Raw genomic sequence first — 25528 nt, 5'->3', positions numbered from 1 at the left:
CTGACCTGCCTGGGTAAAAAACTTCTAAATTTGAGCCAAGGTGCATTTCCTTCTAGTAGTATGTAGCTATAATGGTTTCAAAGGTAGCAGTCATAACTTTTTTATACTTTGGTACATGGAGCTGTGCGTTTTCAATGCTACCATTTTGAGGACTGTTTTTGAGGAGGATTTTAATCACTTTTTATATAATTTTTTTATATTTTGCTAATTAAGTGCCATTTTTGACTTTGGGCGCTATTTTCGGTTACAGGGTCAAATGCCGGGAATAACCGTTTATTATATTTTGATAGATTGGGCATTTTGGGATGCAGCGATACCTAATGTTAAAGGGCACCTACCACCACAAATCTACCTATAAAGGTAGATCGGGTGGTAGGTGGATCAATGGGACGTGAGGATAGCCCTTTTAAGGGCTAATCCTCACGTCCCCGCACTTTTTCGGTAACTTTTATTAGACTTGTATGCAAATTTTCTTATGTGGCTACTGGGGCGTGGAGTAGCCGCGCCATGTAACCTCAGATGCGGCTACTTTACGCCTCTTTTCCCCTCCTACTCACCATCTTCGGCGCGCAGCTCCTTGTAGCTGCACGCCCTCGCCCGCCGATCCTGCCGTCTGCACATGCGCAGAACAGCCCCCTTTAATATATGTTTAACATTGCCTAATACCTATGTTTATGATTTTTTGTTTGTTTATTTATATTTATATCAATTCTAGGGAAATGGAGGGGGGGATTTTTAGGTTTATTTATCTCAAGTCCTATTTGGTAGGACTGACGCAATCCCACCCTGTAAAGTGTATTTGTATAATTGTTTCCTAGAGCCAAAGCTAAGCTTCTACTGAACCTCTGAACCTGACTACAGAGAAGACTGTTTGTAGTCAGAATCCACCAGCTGTCAATTACCTAAGTAATTAGGCAAAATATATCATAGTGCATACTATTTATAGTTATGACCCCCACCATGTTTAATGGAACATTTGTAAAATTATAAAATTCTATAAGATACACTATACATAAACTTGGGTGCCTTCTTCAGGTCCAGAGATGTTGCAGAGGTGGATGTGAGGCCAATGTTTAACCCAAATGTCATCAATATGGAACATAAAAACTGCAGAATCAACAACAAGGAAACCGTCTGCATTTTCACTACATATTGTTTCGATATTCTTATTAAATCTGGGACCAGTAATCAGGAAAGTTTCGGTGAGTCTGCGGGAATCAGGATAACACGGGAAGTGTAAGTGACATTCTAATAGACTTGTATTGTGTCTACAGAGCTGGAATACAAAATTACCCTGGACGCACATAGATTTCTATCCCGGAGTCTTTTCAATGAGACAAATGGAAGGACTGTACAAGGCATGATCAGCCGAAGCGGAGAATGTGTTCAACACAACTTCTATATGGTGGCAAGTAATAGTTTATTAATACTAGGTTTTATGTATATTCCTCCAGTTTATAGATATTAATGATATTTTCTTGGGCATCGGGGGCAGTTGAATCTTGGGGCAGATTGTGGGATCCCTGTCAATCAGTGGATTCTGGGTGCCTTCACTGCTGAAACATAGAAAACTGAGCCTGCTTATGTAACCCAGCTTCTGTTCAATGGGATCTAAATTGCTGTAGCATAGGTCATCCACTATACAGAAAACAGTGCTGTTCAGGCACAGTTTGGGCTATTCGACCCCCCCAAATATCTGCTATTAATTGGCTATGCTTTAGATACGTCTTCAATATTGATAAAATGTAAATCCCCTTTAAAGGGGTTGACCTCTTATAGGATCACCCATATTATACTTAGCCCGTCAAAGTTTGTAGTTCATTGCCAGGAGCCGCAGGTCACCTGATCCACGGCCACCAAGACTTAGGACTTATATGGTACTGATATGGTAGTGGTTATGAGAGACAGGGCCTGCACCCAGTAATGACTGCAGAGGCACCTCCATCCACCGTCAGCCAGCAGGACATGGGACTTCACAGGAAGACCCAAGTCCTGCTGTCCAGGGGTCACATGACCTGCAGTGGACAGCAGACTCTAACAGGGAAAGTATAATATGGGTCACCCTCACATCAATGAGGTTATAGCACAGATAAACACGACCTATGCTTACGAGAAAGTCTTGGCCTACCAGCTCTCAACTACATCAAGGTTTACCAAAAACTGGGACACCTGGATGACTAGTATTTTCTACCATCAATAGCTTTATCAATTGACATCACCGAAATAACCAACTCCAACTATAACGCCCAACATAATAAGATCCTAAGAAATAGCCAACTGTTGCCAGACCAAAATAATCCCCCCACCCTTTGTGCAGGCTTCTCCCCCAAAGTTGTTGGTTTTCTCTCTTCTTATTAGTACGGTACTGTATCTATGCTCTGTTTGATTAAAGTTAATGGAACTTAGCAGATTAAAAATGGATCCATTTCTAACTACACATTAGAGACTCTGACAAAGAAGGATAACAACAACGGCTCCAGATCACTGGACGGACCCATTCCAGATAACCCAAACTTAGCTGAACATTAATGAATATCTACCTAATGTACGACTAATTGATCAACTCAGTCGTAATGTTCAAGAAATCTGTCCTCTAATCATTATGCAACCAAGTATGTCAGGTTGCAACACAAATTACTGTATGCAATTTTATTCTTTTGTTAAAAATAATTTTAAAAAATACTTAAAAAATATGGGTCACCCTATTAGGGTCTTATACTTTACCTCTTAAAGTTTGGAGAAAGTGGAGAAACTCTTTAAGTAACAAATGCTAAGTGACCTGGAAACCAAGTGTTGTATCCGTCTGTGGAAAAGCAGAATTGGAATGACAAAATTACGAAATGCAGAAAATTTGGAATTACAAAATCTCTATTGAAATCAATAGTCTGTGCATGTAATACATATGGATTCAAGGTCCTCCATAGCTGCTTTACACAAGGTTTAACATATAAGGTGCCCAACTGCTCGTAATAATCACTCCACATTTTCTACTGTGTTTGTGCTAGAGAGGAATTTTGACTTTTTGATTTTATCACTTTCTAGAAGTTCTGATGCCCATTACATCTACACAAAATACAAAAATAACAAGTGAAAACACTAATGTATAATATATCAACAATTCAACATCTAATTCCCTTAATATTTTTTTTTGTATTTCATCATAGGAAAAGCCAGATTTTCTAAATTCTGTCAATATATCAGTAGAGTTTAATTTTAAAGATCCAGAGAACGGTCCTGTTCTGAGCCAAGAACGTCCAAACGTTGTAAATTCCTATGTAAGTACTCAACCATTACTAATAGTTAAACTGGTATTTGCAGGTGTAATTGAATTTTAAAGGGGCTGTGCCACATTACCCATTATCACCTCTTAACCAATCTAATCATTGGGGAGCCCACCGCTAGTACCCCCACTCATCGTAAGAATAGTGCCACATGTTCATTGGGGATGAAAAGGTTTTGCATCTTTACTGCCCAGTAGGGTCCTAATAGATCTTCGAGGGAGTCTCACTTATCGTATGTCGGTGATGTGTAACTAAGTGGGAATATCAATGTCCAATTGAGGTACGTGGGTGGTCCTGATATAACTGCGGTTATTCTAATGTCTTTGAAGGACATTCCAGAAAACTGGAATCATTTGCATCTAAAATGCTGTGCACCACATTTATTGAAGGTTTTAGACCATTTTTTAGTACCAGCATCAGACACAGGGATTAATCTGACGCAGCAGAGACCGGTCTACTACCGGTTCTACTCTCCTCTGGTCTATAGACCAACAGATTAATGCATCTCCCTCTCTGTGTACCAATGCAATAGGCTCAATGATGCTTCTGATTTGCACTGAGTCTACTCAATGGGGCAGATTTACTTACCCGGTCCATTCGCGATCCAGCGGCGTGTTCTCTGCGCTGGATTCGGGTCCGGCCGGGATTTATTAAGGCAGTTCCTCCGACGTCCACAAGGTGGCGCTGCTGCGCTGAAAAGCATCGGAACGCGCTCAAGTTCATCGGCCTATTCCTAGTGAAGGTAAGTGCAAGCTTCGCAACACATTTTTTGTTTTAAATGCGGCGGTTTTACCGAACCCGTCGGGTTTTCGATTGCCCCCCCCCCCCATTTCCGTTGCGCGCATGCCAGCGCCGATGCGCCACAATCCGTTCACGTGCGCCAAAATCCCGGGGCAATTCAGGGGAAATCGGCCCAAATTTGAAATATTCGGGTAACACGTCGGGAAAATGTGAATCGGGCCCTTAGTAAATGACCCCCAATGTCTTCTGGGATGGGGACGGGTGTGGGCTTATACAACCTTCTCCCACCAGGGCCTGACCTGGCTTGGGGCAGCTCTGTACCTGAGTGGCTGGCTTTAGCAATCTTAGGCAGGCTCTGTATGTAGTCAGAGCTGCAATGTGTCTGATGGAGGGAATTACCCTCAGGTGAGACAGCAGCAGTAGGCCTTGTGTCCAGTAGCATCACTAAGAACTCTCCTTTCTCTTAGCACACTGAGATACTCCCTCTGGCTGGTGTTCCAGAGAGTTCTAAGTTGACTTCTCACTGGGCGAAGCTCCAGGCATCCACCAATTAGAAAACTCAAGGCAGTGCAGAAATGTATTTAATCAAACACAATTTATCATTGGTTAACATATTAACCCCCCTACCCAGGCGGATATTATTACATCTGCATTTCCAGTTGCAGGCAGCAGATGGTGCAAAAATATACAAGGCATTGTATCTGAAAACACATAGATCTGTACAATGGAATTGGCCAGATTCCATGGATTGTCCAGAGAGCAGATAAGTCTCTGAAGTTCCTAATGGCGCACAAAGTGGTCCGTGACACTGATGTCCACCTAGCAAAGGTTTAACATGTTTGCCTCTGCTCCAACCAAGTTTATTAGACTGATGAAGAGAACCTAGAGATTTACACAGCTCTTCATTGGTCCCAAGGAGACGAGATGGAGAGGCAGATGCATGCTGAATAGTCATTGTGGGAGCCCTAGGAATCAGGCATTTATCACCAGGGATTCCTGGATCCATTGTCATGGACAGACACTACTTGTCCTAAAAAATCAGCTTCCTCAGTCCCCCTGACCAAAGCTCTGTTATCCTCTGCTTTGTGATATACAGCGCACAGGATGACATAATATATACAATATCATCACAACCCATATACTATGGAAATAATCCAAAGGGACTTTGACACATTTTGCGTCATTTGTTACCAATGGATTAAATAACTAAATTTAGACTAATCAAGGAAGAATAGTCATAACACTAAAGCCTCTTACTGTATACCCAGGGTCTAGGTTAAGGATTATGTCACCATGGATATAGCAGGGAATTTCTGCTGGTTTTGTCCCCAGGAAATTGCTTCATTTACAGAAAGCGTACACAACAATCATGGTAACAAATACCAAGCGGCTGAGGTCATTCTGTATAAAAGTGAAGCTGCTGCTTTGAGATAAATCAGTTACTGTCATATAATGAGCAATTCCCCTATAAAATGGCATGTTATAGAGCATTGGGCACTGGAGAGAAGCATGCTTATAGGAAGGTATCAAAATAAGCAGGATAACCCAGGGACACTTACTCATAGATCCAGGCACTGTGACTGTGGGAATCTTCTTATATTTGTTATCCATGTCCTCTTTCATTCTAAAATCAACTTTTAAAATTATGCTATTGAGCCAGAAGGGCTCTGAGGGTGCCACAAGAGCCCCTCTGTCCTCCCTCTGCCTGTGTAATCTTGCAACAGCAGGGAGTGCAGAGGTTTGGGTGAGACATGCTCTACTCATTGTAACAGCCTGTGAAGCTACAGCACTGAGTGGCTCTGGAAACACCCACCAGACACTTCAGGCTCATTAGAATAATTAAGAAAGGAGGCTAAAGATAACAAATATAAGAAGATTACCACAGTCACGGCGCCTGGATCTAGGAGTAAGTGCCCCTGGTTTATCATAATGGATTTTGATGGTAGATTTCCTTTAAATATCAACAAAAGAGGTTATCTTGGAAAAAAAACATGGAAAATGTTACCCTTGCTCTTATAAAGGTATAACAGAGGCGCCTGGTTTATGCAGACTGATTTTTTATGACATGTCTGCTCATTGATTCCAGTTCTGCAGATATTAACCCTTCCACAATACAAGGTAGTATTTGGGACTGTGCACCACATGGCTGCCTCTCTCTCCCCCTATAGTGCCCACTGCCTTACTATTCATAAATGTGGGCCAATGGCTTTCAAATCAGATTTTAAAGCAATGCATAGTAATATTTGATCATTTGTTAGTATATAAGTCACTGTTGTTTCATATGTTTGCGCCCATTTTATAGATTCCATTCACCATGGATTGTGGACCAGAGAAGAGATGTACCGCCGATCTTGCACTGGATGCACAGTTAACTATTGGGGATAAAAGGTGACTTCTTACTTCTTATTGTGAACACTCCCAGCTCTGTCATTTGGAGAGGAGCTATGAATTAAGGAGCCCGAGTCCCAGAAGCCACACATAAGAAAACACTAGTATTATAAGGGGGTCATTATCGGTGAGACACTCTTGTACAGAGCTTTGGGGCTCGGACCTCTGGGTCTCCATATAAGAGAATATAAGTGGAAAACAGCTATAAAATGGGAGTTACTAGGGTCACTGAAGAGCACTTTCATATATATACCCCTTACTATAATATAAATCAAATTACTGAATAGTATATGGGAAGGACACACTTAAAACATCACTTTGTTAGTAATTCATTAAAAAGGCCCACATGGGTAACGTGTGTTGATGCATGAATGTGACCATTCACACATTAATAGATGGAATGAGCAAAAGGAAATATACTAGTGCATATGCTAGTCTAGTGTATAATAACCCCCCCCCCCCCAGCATGTCTTACCACAAATAGGTCAGAAGAGGGAGCTCAGGTACAGCACAACTTTATATAAAAAGTGTTAACCCAGCTAAAATACCTTATATACTCGAGTATAAGCCTAGTTTTTCAGCACAAAAAATGTGCTGAAAAAAAACCAAACTCGGCTTATACTCGAGTCAAAAAAATAAATATATCTAAACTCACCTTTCCGGTGACCCCTGTATATCTTCTGTGCGATCTGTCCGGCAGCGGCGGCAGGCTATATACACTGGGGCAGGGTCTGGCATGCTATATACACTGGGGCAGGGTCTGGCAGGCTATATACACTGGGGCAGGGTCTGGCAGGCTATATACACTGGGGCAGGGTCTGGCAGGCTATATACACTGGGGCAGGGTCTGGCAGGCTATATACACTGGGGCAGGGTCTGGCAGGCTATATACACTGGGGCAGGGTCTGGCAGGCTATATACACTGGGGCAGGGGCTGGCAGGCTATATACACTGGGGCAGGGGCTGGCAGGCTATATACACTGGGGCAGGGGCTGGCTGGCTATATACTGGGAAGGCTGTGCCCAGTGCATTTCCCACCTTCGGCTTATACTCGAGTCAATAGGTTTTCCCAGTATTTTGTGGTAAAATTAGGGGCCTCTGCTTATACTCGGGTCGGCTTATACTCGAGTATATACGGTAATAATAATCATCCCTTTATTTATATAGCGCACACAGATTACGCAGCGCTGCACAGAGTTTGCCAAATTGGTCCCTGTCCCCCTGGGGTCACAATCTAATCAACCTACCAGTATGTTTTAGAATGTGAGAGGAAACCGGAGGATTCAGAGGAAACCCACACAAACACAGAGAGAACATACAAACTCTTTGCAGATGTTGACCCTGGGATTTGGGTCACCGTGCTGCTTGTCTTAAAGGGGTTGTCTGGTCATAGCAGGATAGGCCCTATTCACGGAATAGGATGTAACTTGCTGATCAGTGTGGGTCTCAGTGATAGGGGTCCGTAAAAAACCCCGTTAAACTCGAGACGACCAGAGAAGCCAGACACATTTGTGCTGAATGCTCCATCTATCTCTATGTAGCTCATGGAGATAGACGAGTGCAGCGCCCAGCTATCTCCATCAGCTCCATAGACAGACGGAGCAGCCTGGCTCCAAGACTGGCTGCTCCGGTCACCTCGAGTGCAATGAGGGCACAACATATCCCCGGTTCTTGTGATCCATGGGGGTCCCATCATTGAGACTCCCAGTGATCAGAAAGGCAGGCCCTATCCTGTGTCTAGCGCCTAATTTGCTATGACCAGACAACCCCTTTAAGCAAAGGCTGATATCATGGCTGACTGAAAGGGGCTCACTAAGGGGATACTTCGGAAAGCTAGCTCCTCATCTATGCTACTGACTAAACTTCCGCATCTATAATCTAATCCTTATATGTTCATACACATTATCGGGCTCATCCGGAGAATAGGGTTTGCTAGCAATGACTGACTTTATGGGCGAGAGAATTTCCAAAATAGGCTTATGGATTAGGTACATAGACGACGTCTTATTACTGTGGCTGATACCAAAGATGTATTCTCACAGCTTGTCAGTGTACTAAGCAACTCCTCCATAGGTATAAAACTGATATCCGAAATTCATTCTGAGGCTATTTTCTCAGACCTTTCCATCAGTTTCCAATAAGATAGAAGCATCATGACCATATCACCTGCCATAGCTGTCATCCACCATCATTAAAGAGATGCTGAGCTATTTGGGGTTAGACATGCTGGGTCTGATATACACTAGTATATGCACTATTTTATTTTGCTTAAAGGGGTATTCCCACGAAGACAAGTTTCTTATATGTACTCAGGATAACAAAATAACACATTCTCTAATTCACTGTTATTAACAAAGATACAGCATTTCACAGATATGAGTCCAACCTGTCTCTATCAGTCCTGCCGTACACAATTTCAGTTAGCCCTAGACACAACCCTGTAACTTCTCACATAGGGTCGGACCGCCATCTTGGATTTTGCCCTGCTTTCTGAGTTTCTGTCTGTCTCTGCTCTGATTATGTAAATTTTGTAATATACCATATATTCCGGCGTATAAGACGACTTTTGAAGACAGAAAAATCTTCTGTCTAGTCTGGGGTCGTCTTATACGCCGGTAATCGCGACCGCCCGCCGTGTATTCACGGCGGCGGTCGGGTCACGCTGCATGGAGAGGGCTCACGGGCTGAGCCCTCTCCATAGCCGGTAAGTCTTTGCTGCATATTGCAGCAAAGGCTTATCGGTAACACCCGCGATCGGTGCTAGCACCGGGTGTTTTCACAGCGTTGGCTGCCGGCAAAGCTGCCGGCAGCCTCAAAAAGATAGCGGCGCATGGGCGTCGCCATCTTACCTGGGATCGCCGCTCCATGTGACGTCATCAGGGGCAGCGATCCATCTCCATGGTAGCCTCTGGTCTTCCGAAGACCCGAGGCTATTTCGTTTTAACCCCTTCATTACAATGTGCTGATAGGAAAATCCCCATATACTGCCATACTGTAGTATGGCAGTATATGATAGGATCGATCAGACAACCTAGGGTTAAAGTACCCTAGGGAGTCTGAAAAATAGTAAAAATAAAAATAAAAAAAAGTTAAAAAAAAAAATTATAATAAAAAAACCTAAAATTTCAAATCACCCCCCTTTTCCTAGAACTGACATAAATATAAATAAACAGTAAAAATCATAAACACATCAGGTATCGACGCGTCCGAAAATGCCCGATCTATCAAAATATGATAACGGTTTTTCAATGCGTTAAATAATGCGAAAAATAGCGCCCAAAGTCGAAAATGGCACTTTTTTGCCATTTTGAAAAATATAAAAGAATCTATAAAAAGTGATCAAAAGGTCATACAGTCCTAAAAATTATATCATTGAAAATATTATCAAATTTCGCAAATAATGACACCACCCACAGCTCCATACACCAAAAAATAAAAAAGTAATTAGCGCCAGAAGTTGGCAAAATCAAAAAAATTATTTTTGTACAGGAGGTTTTCATTTTTGTAAATGTATGAAAACATTATAAAACCTATACAAATTTGGTATCCCCTTAATCGTACCGACCCAAAGAATAAAGTAGACATGTCATTTGGGGCGTACAGTGAAAGACGTAATATCCAAGCCCACAAGAAAATGGCGCAAATGCGTTTTTTCACCATTTTCATTGCATTTGGAATTTTTTTTCCCGCTTCTGAGTACATGGCATGGAATATTTAATAAAATAAAAATTTAAGGTACAGTATGGTAACATTTACAGTAAAATGGACGATGGTAATGTTGTTGTTGTATGCCTTATGTTTATGAGCGACAGTTTTCCTGCTATATACCTGCATGTCATAAGAATTGAAATTAAAAAAAGGACCATGTTAAATTCAAATCTGTTTTTTTTAAAATTTTTACCGGTGTTTTGTATGCGTTGGAAAAGGGGTAGTCTTATACGGCGAATATATCTTAAACTCTATATTTTAACAGGAAAGTAGGGGGGTCGTCTTATACGACGGAATATACGTTAAAAACAGTCTGCTCACCGAACATTACATGTAGATGTTCCTTCCGTGCTGTAGATCCACTCCTGGACTGGAGAAACTTGCAATGTAACACTTTGTGATCTTGGATCCAGCTACAGGAAACTCAGACACCAATACTTGAAAGTTAAAACTCCATGTCTTTATTTTCGGACCATAGTCTTGGATACAACGCGTTTTAAACACACTATGCGTCCTTCCTCATTGCTGTATATGGAGTTTTAACTTTCAAGTATTGGTGTCTGAGTTTCCTGTTGCTGGATCCAAGATCACAAAGTGTCTCTGCTCTGAGCATGTAGCCACGCCCCCTGCAAGGAGCTCAGAGACACTCACTGATCACATCCAGCCAAGAGATTGTGAGCAGAGAGAGAGACTGCAAACTACAAACTACAAGGAGATAAGTGATTTCAGGGGAAGGAGGAGGCAGGCTCATATCTGTGAGATGTAGCAGAACTAAAAGTGTATATGTCAGTAATCTCATGCATCTCATCTTTCATCTGTCTCATCTCTCTCTCTGTGTCAGTGTGTTAGTACAATGTCAGAAGCCAGATGAAAGTGTATATACACCTGTACCCTGATAATCTAACCCCAGAACTAAATGGATCATAATGTGTCTACTCAGAGAGGCCCCGCCCACACCCTGGGATTTTTCACTGAACAGCCTAGGGAGTGATAGGAGCTAAAACAGCAATCACACTGAGTAAAATTGTAAAGGAAGGGGTTAAAATGATCTTTATTGTGTTAACATCACTGGGGGATTAAGAAGTGATACTTTTCTTTCGTGGGAAAACCCCTTTAATGTGAATTTTTCATTGATCAAATAAATTGATACCCGTTTTAAGTGTATCCTACCTATATACTATTCAGTGATCACATAAAATGTAAGTTACTCTATGTTTTATGCTGTAGGTTTTACCATGGCATCAATGTCTCTGCTTTAATCCACTTCATATTTTCTATTTTTCTCCAGTTTTAACCAGACAATTGTGAAATATAACAAGGACAAGTTCAACGTTATTGTGACATTAAGGAACAACTGGGACAGCGCTTATAACCCTACTGTAACAATGAAATACTCCCCCAATATTATATTGGCTGGAATAGAGGTAAATTATGATAACTGTATGTCAGGAAAATATGCACAGTGTCTGCAGTCACCACTAGAGGGAGCTAAGAAGAATACCATTACAAAAGTAACAGTATGCCGTTAACTCATTAGCTCCACCTAGTGACAACCAGTTATATTGTCATCTTTTTAAATCTATGTTTATGCAGATGATTGGCTGCTTTATTTCAGAAAATCAGAGTTAAACTTGCATCCATAAAAGATCCATAAAAACCAAGAGGTTTTAACCTACTGTACAGATTATGACACATGCTAAGTTTTTGAAAGCGAATTGTCAACTTAGAACAGGAGGAAAATTGTGACGGACTGAAAACGTCAACAAGCGGCGGCTCCGTCTTAAAGGGAACCTGTCACCAGGACACCCGTTTTTAGCACCCCACCAGTCTCCACAAAGCATAGTACATACACTGCCAAAGAGTTTTTGCATACAAAATAGGTTTTACAGAAAAAAAGATAAGTTATATAGAACCTTTCAATGCCATGTGCTCTGTGACTAGGCACTTGTCCCCTGGGAGTGGCTATAAAGGAGCAGTTCTTCCCACTTTTGGGAAACCGCTCCTCCATGTGTCTTTTTCACATATATACGAAAATACGCAATGCCCCCTGCTCCTCTATAGCCACTCCCAGGAGACAAGTGCCTAGTCAAAGAGCACAAGGCATTGAAAGGTGCTATATAACATATCTTTTTTTTCTATGAAACCTATTTTTTATACAAAAACTCTTTGGCAGTGTATGTACTATGCTCTATGCCGAGTAAGGGGGTGTGTGCTAAAAATGTGTCTGTTGGTGACAGGTTCCCTTTAAATCTAAATGTACATACTCTAGTGGAAGAACATTTACTGCATTTGACATAAAAGCTTAAGAAATAAAAACTGGTATTTAGACAAAATACTGTCTCTAGGGTCTTGTTAATATACTGTACATTTTTTTAAGGTTTTTGTACAAGTACCAGTTTTTATTTCCTTACATTTTAAGGGAAATACAATAAACTGTTCAAATTTTGAACTGTTCAAAATTTGGTGACAATTTCTTTGGAAGTTCTACTTGAGCCCCCAGATTTTCATAACTGATATGCTTGTAATTGTTACAATTTTTTCTTAAAGTGTAACTCTCATTTCAGAAGATTTTTTGTAATGTGTGGAGGGGAGTGTTGTGAACATTTTTTTAATATACTTAATTAAGAAATTCTGCTTAGTTCATAAAGAAACAGGCTGCTACGTGGCCATGAGTTACAGTGTTACTTCTACGTTGCTATGGCAAATCTGTATTGGGTCTCTCTCTCATGTCCTATTTGTTACACAGCTATGAGGGTTAACCCTTTCAGCTCTCTTCTTGGCTGCAGTATTCTGTGAGCAGTTAATCCTCCCTTCTCAAAGCTGTTTAACCAGAAACAGGAAAATAAGATGCCTCCATAAACCCACACTGTACTGGCTGGAATATGCATCTCTACAGGATGTAGGGAGTAGAATGAAGCGAATCAGAAAAATGTTCACCACATCCCTCCACACACATTATAGAAAATTATCTTGAATGACGACTACGCTTAAAGGGAAATTACATTCTATATGTAGATTTCTTCTCTAATAGTATTTCTTACTTACCTTTAAGGATAAACCAAAAGTGAGCTGTGAGGCCGACACAGATTTTACATGTAAAGTCGGATACCCTTTCCTAAGGAGGGAGGAAGCGGTAGGTTAAAGTTCATCACTTTCTACTTTGTATACAGGAAAATCCATAAGTGCCATCATTGAGAAGAGGAGGTGGAAGTGACAGACACATAAATCTAGTGAGCTACAGTCTGCATGATTCATCTAGACCACTATCTACACAGTAGTGGGAGTCCCTGGGCTTCCTTAGGGAGATACAGCTACAGAATCAAGTCTAACAGGCAATGCCCCATGGGGAAAATATGCAAATTAGCAGTGCTCCACCTCTCGGAGGTACAGGAGCTTTACTATAAGACAACGGCCGACCCCTAAAGAAGCCCTGGAACAGAAGTAACAATATAAACCTCATCAGAAAGTTATCTGTAGGCAACTGGGTTTCTAGAAACTGACTCAGAATTTGGGATCAGAACTGGACAACCAGATACTTCTCAGCGCTGACCAGGGCCAAGTAACATGAAACAGTTCGATTTTCTCATTGGGTAAGCTAGTGCATATATGTTCTTGTTAGTGTGTTTGTTACAATGGGATCATGACTAAGATGCCGTTGCGTCGAAACGCGTAGATCATTGTACTGTCCATTCTAAATGTGTGCAGTTATCTAAATAAAGAAGAATTTTAATGGAGCCAACGTGTGGATTTACTTGGAGTGCTGCCAAATTCTGTTTATGAAACAGTTCTGATCCAGTTTAAATCCTAGGTCACCTTGCAAGGTTTCTTAAAGGGTTGGACATTGACTTAGAAAGTAGGTTAGGTCACCATTAACCTTTTTCAAGGAAATTTTTAAAAAAAACCACACACATGTCAATCCTGGTGGGAATTTTTTGATCCTGTAAAACAGTGGATAACTACAATACTTGCTGCTGACTTTGTACTGTATGTCATGTATGTTCCATTATTCTCGTTATTAAGGTCTCCTTCACAGTAACTTTCCAGTTTAACGTCTCGCACCTTCTGGATACAGTGTCTATATCTATCAATGCAGTAAGGTACAGTATGGATAACCTGCTCCTGCTATTATCATAGCTCTGCACATAAAGAGTATAGTAAAGTTTGGTTACTGTGCAGTGGGTGAATATTTTTGGTTCTAAATTTTCGCATTACATCATTTCTCTGATATGGGGGATTCAGTGCAGAGGAAGAGCAATGTGATGTCTTAGTCTGTACGGCCCGTTATCCCCCCTTCCTTATTGTACAGACAAACTATTGTAAAAGATACTTCATGGTGACTGCAATTTTCCCCTATGTACAGGATAAGGGAAAACTTGCAGATATGTGAGGGTCCCAATGGTGGGATCTTCCAAATCGCGAGTAAGGGGGTCCATTATATCCCAAATGAATAGAAAAGCTGGTTCCTCATCACCTTTCTTTCTATACATCTTAATGGCACTTACGGAGATACCTGAGCACTGTGCTCAGCTTGGAATGGAACGTCAGCAGGCATGTCCGACCTCCCACTCCTTTCATTTGCGGTCCAACGGACCTCCATTCTCATGATTTTGTTATTTAATGATGTCACTGATCACCAAATGATCCCCTATCCTGTCGCTCAGAGAAACCGTGTAGGAAAATTCCTTTTAAGGACAGACGCTGTGCACTGCTACATATCCAGATAATACGGATTAATGGAGATCTGTTTTTATCTTTTCAGTGACAGCGAAGAGAAGAACTTTGATGATAACAGAAAAAACATTACATTTCCTCTTAAATACGAGTCCTGGCTGACATTTACTGGGTATAAACTGAGCTTATTTTACATCAGAAAAAAGATACTGTATCTATCTATCTAATGTATCTATCCATCTATCTATCATCTATCTATCTATCTACTATCTATCTATTCATCTATCTATCTACAGTATCTATCTATCTATCTATCTATCTATCTATCTATCTATCTATCATCTATCTATCTATCTATCTCTCTATCTCCTATCTCATATCTCTCTATCTCTCTCTCTATCTATCTATCTATCTATCTATCTATCTATCTCTAGTGTACACATACAATATCACTATCTTGGCCTCAATGATTGTATACATTTTGATTTATTAGTTTTTTTCTTTTTCTGTTTTTTATTTGAAGGTCTAAAAAGGAGTTTCACATCAGTATTCCCACCAATGATACAATCCCCGCCTCCATTAACTCTACAGACGCAATTGGACCAGAAATTCATCTGAACTATATGGTAAAGTTCATTTTAGAAAGTGGTATAACATTAGTAGGAACTAATCATAATCTGTGACCTAGAGATAAATAACAGTGGTCCCCAGGTTACATACAAGAGTCTTTAGGTTTGTTCTTAGGTTGAATTTGTTTGTAAGTTGGATCTGTATATTTTATAATTGTAGCTCCAGACAATTTTTTTTGTCCCTGTAACAATTGGATTTTCAAAATGTTGTGCTGTTATGGTAATAACTACTACAGAACATAATACACACCTCAAGTACTACAGAACATAATACACACCTCAAGTACTACAGAACATAATACACACCTCAAGTACTACAAAACATAATACACACCTCAAGTACTACAGAACATAATACACACCTCAAGTACTACAGAACATAATACACACCTCAGCTACTATAGAACATAATACACACCTCAGCTACTACAGAACATAATACACACCTCAGCTACTACAGAACATAATACACACCTCAGCTACTGCAGAACATAATACACACCTCAGCTACTACAGAACATAATACACACATCAACTACTACAGAACATAATACACACCTCAAGTACTACAGAACATAATACACACCTCAAGTACTACAGAACATAATACACACCTCAGCTACTATAGAACATAATACACACCTCAGCTACTACAGAACATAATACACACCTCAGCTACTACAGAACATAATACACACCTCAGCTACTACAGAACATAATACACACCTCAGCTACTACAGAACATAATACACACCTCAACTACTACAGAACATAATACACACCTCAGCTACTACAGAACATAATAAACACCTCAACTACTACAGAACATAATACACACCTCAGCTACTACAGAACATAATACACACATCAACTACTACAGAACATAATACACACCTCAAGTACTACAGAACATAATACACACATCAGCTACTACAGAACATAATACACACCTCAGCTACTGCAGAACATAATACACACCTCAGCTACTACAGAACATAATACACACATCAGCTACTACAGAACATAATACACACATCAGCTACTACAGAACATAATACACACCTCAAGTACTACAGAACATAATACACACCTCAAGAACTACAGAATATAATACACACCTCAGCTACTGCAGAACATAATACACACCTCAGCTACTACAGAACATAATACACACCTCAGCTACTACAGAACATAATACACACCTCAAGTACTACAGAACATAATACACACCTCAAGTACTACAGAACATAATACACACCTCAAGTACTACAGAACATAATACACACCTCAGCTACTACAGAACATAATACACACCTCAGCTACTACAGAACATAATACACACCTCAAGTACTACAGAAAATATTACACACCTCAAGTACTACAGAACATAATACACACCTCAAGTACTACAGAACATAATACACACCTCAAGTACTACAGAACATAATACACACCTCAAGTACTACAGAACATAATACACACCTCAGCTCCTGCAGAATATTACATAATGCTCTGTCATATGTTGCCATTTACAATTTTCTGTTTTCTATATGATAAGAGATCTCCTCTGGATTTTCTCTACCTCTATATATACTTTATAGCAGTGATGGCGAACCTCTTAGAGATCGAGTGCCCAAAATGAGACCCCAAAACCACTAGCTTTTCCCAAAGTGCCAACACAGCAATATTGTCAGTAACAAACGTTTTGCTACCAGAATCTTTGAGCTCCAATCCGACCCTGTCCACACCTTCTCACTCTTCAGACAGGACCAAGCAGCACAGGATGGGTCACTTTAAAATAGCAGGAAACTACTTGGACTACCTGAAACTGCAAGACGATGCCATATCTGGCAAACTCTGTGCCCAGGAGACAGCCTGTGTGCCCACAGAGAGGCCTCCGAGTGCCATCTCTGGCACCAGTGCCATATGTTTGCCACCACTGCTCTATAGTGATGTAGCCAACCTATGGATAACCCTCCGCTGTATACTGTCTGTGACACCTCTGTGCTCTATTCTATACACATCATTACACTCCATTATCTCCATCTAGTAGCTGGTTTCCGTAATTTATTGGATACATTGTGTTCTTTTCCAGATTAAGAGGAATGATTACATTCCAATGCCCCGGGTGAAATTCCGACTTTCATTCCGCTCCAAGACTCCAGATGGCAACATCCTCCTGTACTTGACCAATGTCTCCTACTCTGATGTAAGATTATTAGGATTGTACATATTATGCTTCACTCACAATATGTGGGAACAAATTATTATCCCAAATTCCACACTTCTGATCCTAGATCCTTCAGGGATGTGAAATCATGTATTTTTACTGAGAATTTTTTCTTGAACAGTTTTATAGTAATCCACAGGACAAGGGGATAACAATCTGATGAGTGCGGGTCCGACTACTGGGAGCCCCACCAATACTGAGAATGGTTATTGTTGAGGGTCCCAGCAGCTGTGCCCCACCAATAAGACTGTTATCCCTTATCCTTAAGATCAAATCTTGTGCAATCCCTTTAACCCCTTAACGCCGCAGCCCTTTTTCGTTTTTGAGTTTTCATTTTTCACTCCCCACCTTCAAAAATCTATAACTTTTTTATTTTTTCATGCACAGAGCTGTGTGATGGCTTGTTTTCTGCATAACAAATTGCAGTTCAAAAAGGTGTACTTTAATATTCCATGCCGTGTACTGGGAAGCGGGAAAAAATTCCAAATGCTGTGAAATTGGTGAAAAAAACGCATTTGCGACATTTTTCTTGTGGGCTTGGATTTTACTGTTTTCACTGTGCGCCCCAAATGACATGTCTGCTTTATTCTTTGGGTCGGTACGATTACGGGGATAACAAATTTGTATAGGTTTTATAATGTTTTCATACATTAAGAAAAATTAAAACCTTCTGTACAAAAAAAATAATAATTTTGCCAACTTCTGGCGCTAATAACTTTTTCATACTTTGGTGTACGGAGCTGTGGGTGGTGTCATTTTTTGAGACTTTTGATGATGTTTTCAATGCTGCAATTTAAAGGCCTGTGCGACCTTTTGATCACTTTTTATAGAATTTTTTAAAATGGCAAAAAAAAATTGCCATTTTCAACTTTGGGCACTATTTTCCGTTACGGGGTTAAACGCAGTGAAAAATCATTATTATATTTTGATATTTTGACGCGGCGATACCTTATCATGTAATATGATTTTTACTGTTTATTTATATTTATATGTCAGTTCTAGGCAAAGGGGGGTGACTCGAATTTTTAGTTTTTTTTATTATAATTTTTTACTTTTTTTTATTTTTACTCTTTTTCAGACTCCCTAGTGTACTTTGACCGTAGGTTGTCTGATCGATCCTATCATATACTGCCAGACTGCAGTATGGCAGTATATGGGGATTTTTCTCCTCATTCATTACAATGTGATGATTGCACATTGTAATGAAAGGGTTAAAACTGTCCGTGAAGTTCACTTTTTTGGAATCTTTTTCCCGACTTCCCAGTACACGACATGAAAAACCTAATATTGCCACTAAGAAGTACAATTTGTTAAACAGAAAAGAATCCCATACATGGAAATATATATATATATGGATATTTAAAGAAGGGAAACATAACAGGGAAATGCAAAAATGGAATTGGCAGAAAGGGGTTAAATTTTAATTATCCTCTGCAACCAATTATTTAAAAACAATAATTTGTTTGACCTGTTATCTAACCAACTATCTATCATTGATACTTTTGCAGTCATAGTCATAACATGTTAGAGGAAGATCCTAGTGCTGACACCATCCCTTTAAAAGCACCAGTTACTATATAGAAGTTGACATAATGATATTGCACCCTCTAGTGGCCATAGCTTGTAACAGGCCAGGGCTCACCTTAACACCGGTTGGATGCTACAAATTCACACATGGCTGATGTGCACCAATCAGCAGTGCAGTAGAATGGGCGGGATGTGTATGTGTCCAATCCAACTAAGTGAATATATTGATACATAGCAGAAGATTTGTTCTAGAAATATCTGAGCTTGTCCAATTATTGTAAAGAAGACTGCAGGAATCCATGCACTTGCTGCAGAAACGACGACATTTAAATGAATGGACTTGATTTTTTTTCTTTGACTCTGTCAAAGAATCTGTATAAAGTTTAATTAAAAATTATAGCTTTTTCCCCCAACAAGTGGCTTAAAGGGAACCTCTCTCCTTATCTTTTACACTACCAGGGTAGACGCCCCCTCGGGTAGGATATCAAATATCAGTATAATATACATTATTAAAAAATGACCCCCAGAGTCATGTGATAATGAGCTCAGAAGAGTCACATTTTGTCTGAAATGAGTAATTTTAGAAGCTGAAAAAGGAGCACAAATCCAGATGCCCCCTATTTTGGGCTATATGGAAGCTAGAACCAGGAGTCAATATAAAAATGAAACAAATTGTATTAGGATCGGGGTTCAGAGAGCTATAGAAGCAGAGATACAGGGTGTTAAAGACACAGAAATGTGAGCTGCAGACAAAAATCTTCCCATATTTCGTCCCTATTGTACACAGATCCACAGGTCTAATTGTGGTTCTATGTAAAAACGATTTGAAAGATGGAATTCCTATCTTTATGATGGCACCAGAAGCATTGTTCTAACTGCTCTAGAGCCCGAGAAAGAGGCTGTAAAAGTGACGCCCCCCCTTCAGACTGTAAAAGTGACTCTTTTTAGCTCATTTGCATAAAACGAAATGTGACATTCATTAGAAAACCTGCAAAGTTTTACAATAAACTAGCCAGGGGATAGGTCATCCGTAATTGATCGATGGAGTAATTACTTTTCCTCTTCCCAGAATGTGAACTGCGATATTGATAAACTGCTGGATCCTTTCCATATAAATTCAGGAAGAACGTATTATCTGGAAAAATTTACAGAAAGTATAAAAGACACCATTCTGGTAAATATATCTGTATACAATGTATGCCGGTGCCATGCTGCTTTTCTATAAAGTTTCTGTTACCCTAATAAGGACTTGATTGTACAACCACATTGCGACTTGATAATATAATATACTGTAGTGTCTACCACGTATTATACTCTGTGTACATGGCATTGCTGTGTGCATGATGTCTGATGGAGTCCACCAATATTCATTATAAGTTATGGCAACAATACCTGTATATAATAATTCAGTGGTTATACACAGGACTGCAAGAGAAACAGCTGCCCAGCCTTCTACTGCACGGTGGAGCCATCGGACAACACCCATATCAACATCTCCATGAGAGTGTGGAAAGCCACGTTTATTAAGGTAAAATGAAGGCTGGTGAGCTTGTCTGTGTACTTTATCTCCAACCTCTATAAAGATAATGGATGTTATTCAGGCACGTAACTACAGGGGTAGCAGCCATAGCAGCTGCTATGGGGTCCGCAGTGTCAGGGGGCCCGGAATCCGACCTGACACACTAAAAAATGGAGGATGTGAACCATTATTATACGCATACCATGCTGCACATTGTGCAGCATAATATGTATATAACAGGGCACATTCTCCACAATACATAGCATTAATCAGCAGCTGCTGGGGGAGAGGGAGGGGGCAGCAGAAGGACAGGAGTAAGGATCTCTCATCTCCAATTCCTTCCATGTACTTCCAGTGCATGTGAAACCACCACCGGTGCATGGAGAAAAATTGAGCTGGGCCAGTACAGCAATCTAAGAGAAGAAAGTATCTAGCATCCAGGGGAAAATTAGCTTGAAGAAATAGTTTAAAACATTGCTTTTATTCTAAACACAAAAATTTGTTGAAAACATAATAATGTAATTGACAGACTGACGCGTTTTGAACAAATAGTTCTTAATTGTAAGCGGTCTCTCCCTGTGCTTGACTGTCTCTCTCTGTATTTGACTGTCTTTTACTGTCTCTCTCTCTGTACTTGACTGTCTCTCACTTACAGTCTCTCTCTGTATTCTGTAGCTCACTGTACCTGACTGTCTCTCTCTATCCATATTACCTCACACATATACCGTCTTATACTCATGGCCTAGCCCTATACTAACCAGTCAAAGCTCAGATTAATGACCGGTGGCAAAATAAAAGCTGAGCTGTGATTGGTTGATAACTGCCACAGAAGCAGCAGACAATGGCTTCTGTATATGGTGGTTAATAAGTGGATTTTGGGAAGAGCGGTGGTTAAAATTTATTCTCAAATCTGAGTCTATGAAGTTCCCTGAGTCACAGAGAGCGACTGGGCAAAATTTGGTGATTTGAAAGCGACGGTACAGATTTCTTTAGCGGACATACATACACACATACTCACACATACATACATACATACATACATACATACATACACACATACTCACACATACATACACACACACATACATACACACATACTCACACATACATACATACACACATACATACATACACACATACTCACACATACATACACACACACATACATACACACACACTCACACATACATACATACACACATACATACGTACACACATACACACATATACACACATACACTCCGCTTTATATATTAGATAGCGGTGACATAAAGAGCAGGTTATCAAGTTGTGAATGATGACTATCACCTCTAACTTTGAATTGTCATTGATGTCTGTTTTGCAGGCCAGTATCCACAGCCTAAACCTTGTACTGAGTGCTGCACTGAGGAGCGACTCCCCTATCATAGCCCTCAACCCTGAGAGTGAAAGTTTTGAGGTAATACAGTGGGACTTATTTATCAATCTCTTTATGCCCAAAAACCATTGTAATTTGTGCATTTATCACGGGTTTTAGACAAGTTTTCAACACATTTACAACCATTTACAATAGGGGTCCGGGTCTAAATTGACCCAAAGGGACATCAAAAGTTGATGTTCTTTTTATAAGACATAAACTAAGACAACTAGTATTCATGGAGATCCAATAGAATGATAGGTGTGGGCCCAACCTCCAACATAGGATTCTGCTCTAAGAAAGACCAGTTCTGTCTAAGTTGTGCCACTCAGATCATCATTTTGTGATGCGCTGACCACAAGGTAGTGGAAGGTGCTGTGTGATGTTTAGGTGCCAGTTACGTATGGGGTCCCGAAAGAAATAGCTGTAAATGTACATGTTAAAGGGATTTTACAGAATAATGATGAGCTATCCATCAATGTCAGAGGGGTTAGTCCAACATTCAGGACTAGGGATGACGGTACTCGAACCTGAAATGTTCTTGTCTGTGCTAAATATTGCGGGTTTGGGTCCCTAAACTTCAAACAAAAGTTCGGTGTTCAGGCTTAAAACTACCGGAAACACCTACGATTGTTTCTGCCACCAATGGATGGTGTTAACCCTTTAAAAGACCCCGATGATGTCACAGGGAGCAATGATCCTAGGGAAAATTGCATAGAACAATCCTGAACCTTAAGGGGCCTGCTCATCCCAACTCAGGACCTTATCGATTCCAAGTTGAACAAAAAATTACATAACAGGGTAGCAGGGAACTGACCCACTTAAGTTCAGGACCCAAAAATCTTGCTCTGGCACAGTTTCCGGTACGGAACCTGGACCAGGTCACTCAGTAACACCCATGGACCATGCTGGCACCAACCATGGTTGTTAAAGTGGTTCTCCAGTCATAGCAAGCGAGGCCCTATCCGCAGGCATTACCAGTGGGAGGGAGCCGGACCCCAACCTGGACCAGGGCTTCTAATGACGTACGTTCAGGTCTGCTCATCCCTGATCGGGAGCATAGCTCTGTGTTCTGTGTATTGGACAGAACAGGGAGCTGCAGCTTGGTTCTTATTAAAGTGTATAGACATTACACAGAGGTCATCTATAATTTTACTTATAACCCTTTAAAGTATAAATTAGGTACAGATTGAGCTGACATACAATGATTGACTCTCATTGCAGACAATGGTTAAACTGTCCAAGGAGCTGGAGCACGGCCGGGTGCCCATCTGGGTGATTCCTCTCAGTATAATCATTGGACTTCTCATTCTTGCCCTCATAATATTCGCAATGTGGAAAGTAAGTACAGACATGGAAGTGCCTACAATGGACTCCACATTACAATGGTTCACACTTACAACGTCATCTATATTGACCTGCAACCAGGGCCGGTTTTAGACAAAGTTGGACCCCAAAATAAAACTATTTAAGGGGTTTTCCCATGAAGACAAGTTAGGCCCTGTCCATGGGATAAGGCCTAACTTGCTGATCAGTGGGGGTCTCAGTGCTGACACCCCTGCAGATTGTGAAAATGATGGGTCCAACCAACCCCTCGTCGCTCCTCAGACTAATGGAGCAGACAGACGTACATGACAGTTCTGCTCATTAATCTCTATGGAGCTGACGGAGATGGATGAGCGCGGCGCTCGGTGATCTCCGTCAGCTCCATAGAGATTAATGAGCAGAACGGTCATCTACGTCTGTCTGCTCCATTAGTCTGAGGAGCGACGAGGGGTCCATCGGATCCCAACTTTTTGCAATCTGCGGGGGTCTCAGCACTGATACCCCCATTGATCAGTCCTGCACAATAATAACCCTTTGTAGTTACAAGCAGTAGTAGGTAAGTATCTGTAATATGGGACTTAGGAGAATTATATAGACAGATGATAGGGAGATGGATGATAGAAGATAAATATAAAAGATGATAGAGAAAATTGAAATCGAAAAAATAGAAATTAAAGCTCCACTAGGGATTCTGGGAAATATGCAAATACATTTTCCAGGATGAGACAAGGAAAACAGTGCCTAGTTAGAAGAAGAGAATTTTAAATTGATGCCCAACATGCCTGGACAATTGTAACACAATTCCATCACATACATTTTCAGACATTACGTGAAACTGTTAAAACTTAGTAAATTGCTATAAAATTTACTTATTTGTTTAGGAAATTATAAATCAAAAATTATCATATAACCAGAATCTTTGTCTTTCTGTTCATTTTTCAGCTTGGCTTCTTCAAGCGACCTCTGAAGAAGAAGATGGAGGAATGAGGAGCCGCGTTCCCCAGCAGAACACATTCTGATATTACTTGAACGTTGTCTCAGGATTAATAGTGAAATATTGAACAAATAGGTTACAAAATGGTCCATTAGTTTTTTTTATTTTGGGAAAAGTGTTACACACATAACTGATGTCAGATCGATCTACAGGCAGGGGCGTATCTACAAGGGTAACAGCCGTAGCAGCTGCTATGGGGCCCGCAGTGTGAGGGGGCCCTGGCATCTGGGGTATTGGCTGTGTATATGCTTTATGTGTGTGTGGTGTGTATATGCTGTTTGCATGTCTTTATACTGTATGTCAGTATATGGTATGGAATGTATGATTGTATTTGCTGTATGTGTGTATATGTGATGTGTATATGCTGCATTGGTGCTTATGGTACTGTATGTATGTGTGTAAGTTGTAAATGTAAATGTTTGTGATCACTCGCATCTGTGAGTATACATTTTTTTTTTTTAAAGGGGGTCCCATTCAGAAATCTAGTATGGGGCCCAGCCTCTCCTAGTTACGCCCCTGTCTACAGTAGGCCTTTACCTATAGGCAGCCAGGGAAAAGGGGGACGTAAAGTTTATGTATGAATGTTTATGTGAATTACATGTACATATATCTTACCCACACACTTGATAAGATTTCAATCTCTACTCACAGGAACTTTTTGAGCATGAATCCGCCCTTATAAAAACTCTAAGGAAAACCCACTTTGGGTATATTTCCAAACTGCCCCTCTATGGGATGATTAATGGGACAATGCTATTGTATTCAGGACACTCGGGAGTTATGTTTATAGTGTTGATAGCTTAGGATCTTGTGATTGGTGTTGGTCTCAGCAGTTGGACCCCCACCAATCAACTTTGTCACAACCCCTTTAAGGCTCCCATACCCAAGTATAACTGCATTCTCTGTACCAACTCAAGTTACAACCCTATTTCTACTAGGTCCCTCAGGCAGAACAAACCGGAGAAAAAAATGCAAGACATTGGACAACCCCCACCCCTAGCTCCTAGCCAAGTCTGTTCCTTTAGGATGTCATTCTGGGCCCCCCTGATTAGGGCCCCAAGTAATTGCTTGTATAGCTTGTACTGGTAAACTCCAGCCCAGGGTATACAGTGAGGGAG

General features: G+C 40.5%; 1 protein-coding gene across 2 annotated transcripts in view; it reads left to right on the top strand.

Moving 5' to 3' along the window:
- ITGA1 (integrin subunit alpha 1) overlaps positions 1-25528 on the top strand; it is an 89849-nt gene extending 64321 nt beyond the window's left edge. For both annotated transcript variants that reach the window (XM_072136252.1, XM_072136259.1), the window contains exons 16-30: positions 1036-1202; positions 1275-1408; positions 3165-3275; positions 6325-6410; positions 11407-11542; positions 13171-13251; positions 14139-14215; positions 14878-14961; positions 15313-15415; positions 17514-17627; positions 20245-20349; positions 20599-20703; positions 22040-22132; positions 23315-23431; positions 24359-25528. In XM_072136252.1, the coding sequence (XP_071992353.1) occupies positions 1036-1202; positions 1275-1408; positions 3165-3275; positions 6325-6410; positions 11407-11542; positions 13171-13251; positions 14139-14215; positions 14878-14961; positions 15313-15415; positions 17514-17627; positions 20245-20349; positions 20599-20703; positions 22040-22132; positions 23315-23431; positions 24359-24403 (1558 nt within the window). In that variant the 3' untranslated portion in view covers positions 24404-25528. The remainder of the gene's footprint in view (positions 1-1035; positions 1203-1274; positions 1409-3164; positions 3276-6324; positions 6411-11406; positions 11543-13170; positions 13252-14138; positions 14216-14877; positions 14962-15312; positions 15416-17513; positions 17628-20244; positions 20350-20598; positions 20704-22039; positions 22133-23314; positions 23432-24358) is intronic.

This window comes from Engystomops pustulosus, chromosome 1, assembly GCF_040894005.1.
Source record: "Engystomops pustulosus chromosome 1, aEngPut4.maternal, whole genome shotgun sequence".
Classification (NCBI taxonomy): Eukaryota; Metazoa; Chordata; class Amphibia; order Anura; family Leptodactylidae; genus Engystomops; species Engystomops pustulosus.
Note: the sequence above shows the minus strand (reverse complement) of the source record. Positions and strands in the feature narration are given on the sequence as shown.